The sequence below is a fragment of the Oryzias melastigma genome, linkage group LG21 (genome assembly GCF_002922805.2).
Source record: "Oryzias melastigma strain HK-1 linkage group LG21, ASM292280v2, whole genome shotgun sequence".
Classification (NCBI taxonomy): Eukaryota; Metazoa; Chordata; class Actinopteri; order Beloniformes; family Adrianichthyidae; genus Oryzias; species Oryzias melastigma.
This window is the reverse complement of record NC_050532.1, coordinates 18,016,551-18,021,411: the sequence shown is the minus strand read 5'-3', so window position 1 is coordinate 18,021,411 and position 4,861 is coordinate 18,016,551. Positions and strand designations below refer to the sequence as shown.

Sequence of the window (4,861 nt, the reverse complement as noted above, 5' to 3'; positions counted from 1 at the left end):
GGGATCAAATATTTTAATATTAATGACATTGAACACTTACATCTTCACTAAGTCCGTTGACGTGTCGATGGCGCGGAAAAAAGCTGGAGAAACGGGAAACAAGTCTGGGTTTCAAAATGAAAAATGTCCTTTGTACTTTCAAAATACACACAGTGAGTAACAGGTTTAATTTTAGAAGTACAAAAACAAAACAAAACATGACACAAAGCATGCATTTTACAATGATTCTGTGAAGAGATGACAAGATTTCTTAACCTTTGGGCAAATACTCGACTACTTGCTGCAGTATTTCTTTTATTTGCAGCAGTTTCTTCTATTTTTGCTTCAATGATATACATTTTTTTTGCAGCAGTGCTTCTTTTATTTGCAGTAGATAAAATGATAAAAACAGCTGAATTTGAAAACATAAAAAAGGTTGGCTATTTAGATACTAAGACACTGTAGTGGTAGAACAATTTAGCTTTAAAACTCTCCAAGAACCAAATACCTGATGGCAAATTATTCCAGAATTTAGGAGCCAACACAGCAAAAACAATTGGTTCTTGGAACCAGTAGCAAAGAGAATAGGGACTCTGGGGGGGGATATTTTTAAACAAACTAACAAGGTAAGAGGGTGCAGTACCTGCAAGAAAAAAAACAAGAGTTTTAATAAAAATAAAATATTCAACTGGCAGCAATGAGAGCAGGATTGTGGTTATATTCTGGAACTTTGTAGCACCATTGATTACTCTAGTCCCTGCATTTTGAACTAGCCTGACTTTGATAGAAAAGACTTGATCCTGGCAAAAAGTTGCAGCTAAAAAAGCATGAAGTAAACACATACACTGTAAAACATTAAATATATATATTTTTATTTTTCAGGTCCTCTCTCTTGGAGCCGACGTGCTGCCGGAGTACAAACTCCAGACTCCTCGCATCGATAAGTTCACCATCCTCCACTACAGCCCCTTCAAAGCCGTCTGGGATTGGCTGATCCTGCTGCTGGTCATCTACACGGCCATCCTCACGCCATACTCTGCTGCATTTCTCCTGAACGACCAGGAGGAGCAGAAGAGGCGCGAATGCGGATACTCCTGCAGCCCTCTTAACGTCGTAGATTTAATGGTGGACATCATGTTTATTATTGACATCCTCATAAACTTCAGGACCACTTATGTCAACCAGAATGAGGAGGTGGTCAGCCACCCAGCTAAGATAGCCATCCATTATTTTAAAGGGTGGTTCCTCATAGACATGGTGGCCGCAATCCCATTTGACCTTCTGATCTTTGGCTCCGGATCAGACGAGGTATGTTTTTTCTTTTTTTTTTCTTTTTCTGAATGGTTATCCATTAACAAAAAAAAAAAGAAAAAAATTGGAGGGCTTACCAAGCGGCTGTAAATGATGCATCCATGTGAAGAGCAGAGCCGCAGCACTGTTTGCTCAGCTTAGATGTAGATGTGAGAAGACCATTGGCAGGCCGGCTGCCAGGCCTGTCAGCTTGTTTGTGTGCGAGGATTTTCCCCCTAAAGATCTGGATCCACTTCAGGGCTTTATCGTGCTTTGTAGGCACTCCATTACACCAGAAAATCTCCTGATTATAGAGCATAATCATCTTTCCCATCATGGCTGCTGTCACTGCTGAGTAAGTTCACTAAATCACAACAAATCAAAAAAAAGATCAAATATCTGATACAAATCGTGTATTTTCTACTTCTAATCAGACTCATTTTTTATTTATTTTATTTGGATTGAATTATTTTAAATGATTATTTTTGCTTCAGATTATAAATAGGCTTGGGCATGCTCTGATGACAGACAGGGTGATTCATAACTTCTATTTATAGCTTCCTAAGCTGATGTTTACAATATATACCGAACAAGACCCACTCAGCTTCATTTTCATTCAGAGAATGAGAGCATTATAGTCGGCTGCAGATGATTCTCACTAGGCTCATTTCATTTAGCAGCTTAAAAAGACAATTTTAACCTCCGAGCACTCAAGCAAACCTTTGGATTGAGGCAGGTAATATATGTGACATGAATGTTATTGTCTCTCCAAAGAGGGAAATTTATTGTGAAAGCTCTGGGCAAAGCAGGCAGGCAGGCACCACGCAGGGAGGATTAAGTTTGATAGAAGCAAAAACAAAAGGACTTATTTCAGATTTGAGAGGTAGAATTTTTTGTGTTTTTATTTTATGTTTTGTTGCAAAAAGTGCACAAATTGTGCAGTATTAGGATTTTTTTCTTAAAAAAATCAAATTATTAATTTGCAGAAGCATGGACATTTTTTTAATAGTTTATAAAGATTTCAAATTCAAATGTAACACTAACACATCAACAAATATCCATTTTAGTAGTTTTAACCAAAACATAAATTCTTCATAAAATACTTAAATGCCCACCTCGATGAAAATTGTCTTTTTGGTGTTTTTAACGTTATCTTGTGGCATTTTTCTGATGATGGAGGCAATATATGAAGAAAGTTAAGCCCAAATTTTCATTTATAAAAAACAAAAAAAAATGCTGAATTGGCAACAAGTTCTCTGCTCTAAGCTTTCAGCGACAGGAAGGGGGGCGGCTTTCTCCATGGCGGTGGTTCCAAAAACAAGTCAGATATTAATTTTTAATGAACTCCTGCTACTCTGCAGAAACTATGTCCTAGAAAACAACACAGATTTAATTGATTTTGGCTAAAAACAGCATAATCTCTATTAATAGGCCACCAGTGACGCTTTTAAAATAGATCATAAGATGATCAGAGTGATTCTTAAACCCTATTAGTTGTTAAAACTACTGTTAACTTGCCTTTTTTTGTTTTTTAATGACAAGTTTATCTAAAAACAAAAAAAAAAAAAAGATTGTTGGGCACGGCAGCACATTAGAAAAGATAGATTAGCCTTGGAAACATATATTAAGCATTTTGTTTAAACAGTGTCACTTCTTTTGTCCAGTTTTTCTTTTTTTCTTTTGTTCTAAAAGTCTACATTAGTCTGCACTAAAAAGCACACATCCTCTCTTTTTTTCGCTCACCGTTTTTCTCTCCTTGCCACGTCAATATTTTAGATACGCTATAAAAAATAATTAAACATGTTTTAAGTGCTCATCTCTTATTGAGAGGAGCTCCTGAAATGGAGACTTGGCAAGTCCCAATCATTTGAGAAGTTGGGATTAAAAGCCGGTCTAAGCAGCTTACTTCTTGCACTCCTGTCATTTGCAAGAAATTAACTGAAAAGGCAACAATGAAAAACCAGACAATAAGCTCTTCGTGCTGCAATGTCAAACGTTCAAAACGTTTGATTGACAAATTATCCCGTGTTCTAGTAGAAGGGGTGTGGCCTACCAACGAGCTCACTACTGATTGGGGAGAGTGGTTGCCATAGAAATTTTGACTCAGACCTAATCGAACCAATCACTGCTGACTGGCATCACCTGGCTCCAATATGGCGGCGTCAACAAAAAATATGCCAACTAAACTTACTTTATTCAGTAAGGTTGGAAGTAAGCTATTTTCTATGGGGGATCTATGGGGAACGTTAATGGTTCTTCCATTGCATTCTCACTCTCAACTCATCATGTACGTATGGTTCAGGCCCCCACGTCACTTTTTGATGTTCTGGGTGTCCCTAACTCGATTTTTTGACATGCTGGCTGTCGGGTCCCCAACCTTTGTGACGCGGTAACGGATGTGGAACCAGTACTGGGTTAGGGTATCCGTAATGGGATGCAATCCAGTACCAGGGTCCGAACCTGGTATTGGTCCGGTTTGCGTCCCAAGGGTTGGTGACCCCTGATTAGCCAACACATTCTCACTCCCAAGTCGTCACATGTTGACGTTTGGTTAAGGACCCCTCCGTGTCACTTTTTGACGTTTTGGGTGTTCTCAAGTAGTTGTTCCGATAAAATCATGGCAAGGTGTCACAGGGTACCTGGACGCAGTCCAGTACCGCAATTTGTGGCGCACCAGTACCCAAATTCGTACCGATACCCTAACCAAGCAACTGCGGTACCAGACCCCGAGCCGGTACCAGACGGGGTACCAGACTGGGCTAGGGTAGAGGTACTGGACGCGTCCCGAGGATCAGTGCCTATCTGGTACCGTGTCCCAAGGGTTGAGGACTCTTGATTTTACAAACAGCCAGCACGTCAAAAAACAATGAGTTGGGTCACCCAAATTGCCAAAGAGAGATGCGGAGGGGTCCTTAACCAAACATCAATATCTGATGACTTGGGGATGAGCAGATCCCTCTTTACTTGTCTGTGACCCTCAGAGCAGTGCCTGGTCTGGCTGTTCCAATTAAATCAGGGGTTCCCAACCTATCAGTCTACGACCCGAGGGTTGGGGACCACTGATTAGCGTATGCCTCTTTTCACTGTCTGTGGCCTGGTACCAAGGTGCCCTCGGACTGGTACAGCTGCTGGCTTCAACTGTGTCTGTGACAGACATAAAATCTGTTCCACTTTTGTCCACCTTTGTCATGGGAGGGAACACATATGGGTGGGGTCATCTGGACCCCATAAGAGATCACGAGGATTAAACCGGTGCTGACTTTCTGGCTGTTCCCATTAAATCAGGGGTCCCCAACCTACCAGTCCACGTCCTGAGAGTTTGGGACCTCTGATTACCATTTGCATTTTTTCCCTGTCTGTGGCCCAGTACTAAGGTGCCCTCAGACGGGTACAGTTGCTGGCTGTTCCATTAAATCAGGGGTCCCCAACCTATCGGTCCACATCCTGAGGGTTGGGGACCACTAATTAGCATTTCTTCCTTGTCTATGGCTCGGTACTAAGCGGCCTTCCGGCCGGTTGGGTGCACCTAAAATGTCAAAAAGTGACATGAAGGGGGGCTGAACCATACATCCAAATATAACGAGTTGGGAAT

General features: G+C 41.0%; 1 protein-coding gene across 1 annotated transcript in view; it reads left to right on the top strand.

Moving 5' to 3' along the window:
• The window catches only part of LOC112154927 (potassium voltage-gated channel subfamily H member 7), a gene marked incomplete at its 3' end in the record, with an annotated part of 45,144 nt that overhangs the window by 24,598 nt on the left and 15,685 nt on the right, over positions 1-4,861 (top strand). Inside the window, 1 exon segment of the mRNA XM_024286190.2 lies at positions 862-1,287. Coding sequence (XP_024141958.1) covers positions 862-1,287 — 426 coding nt within the window.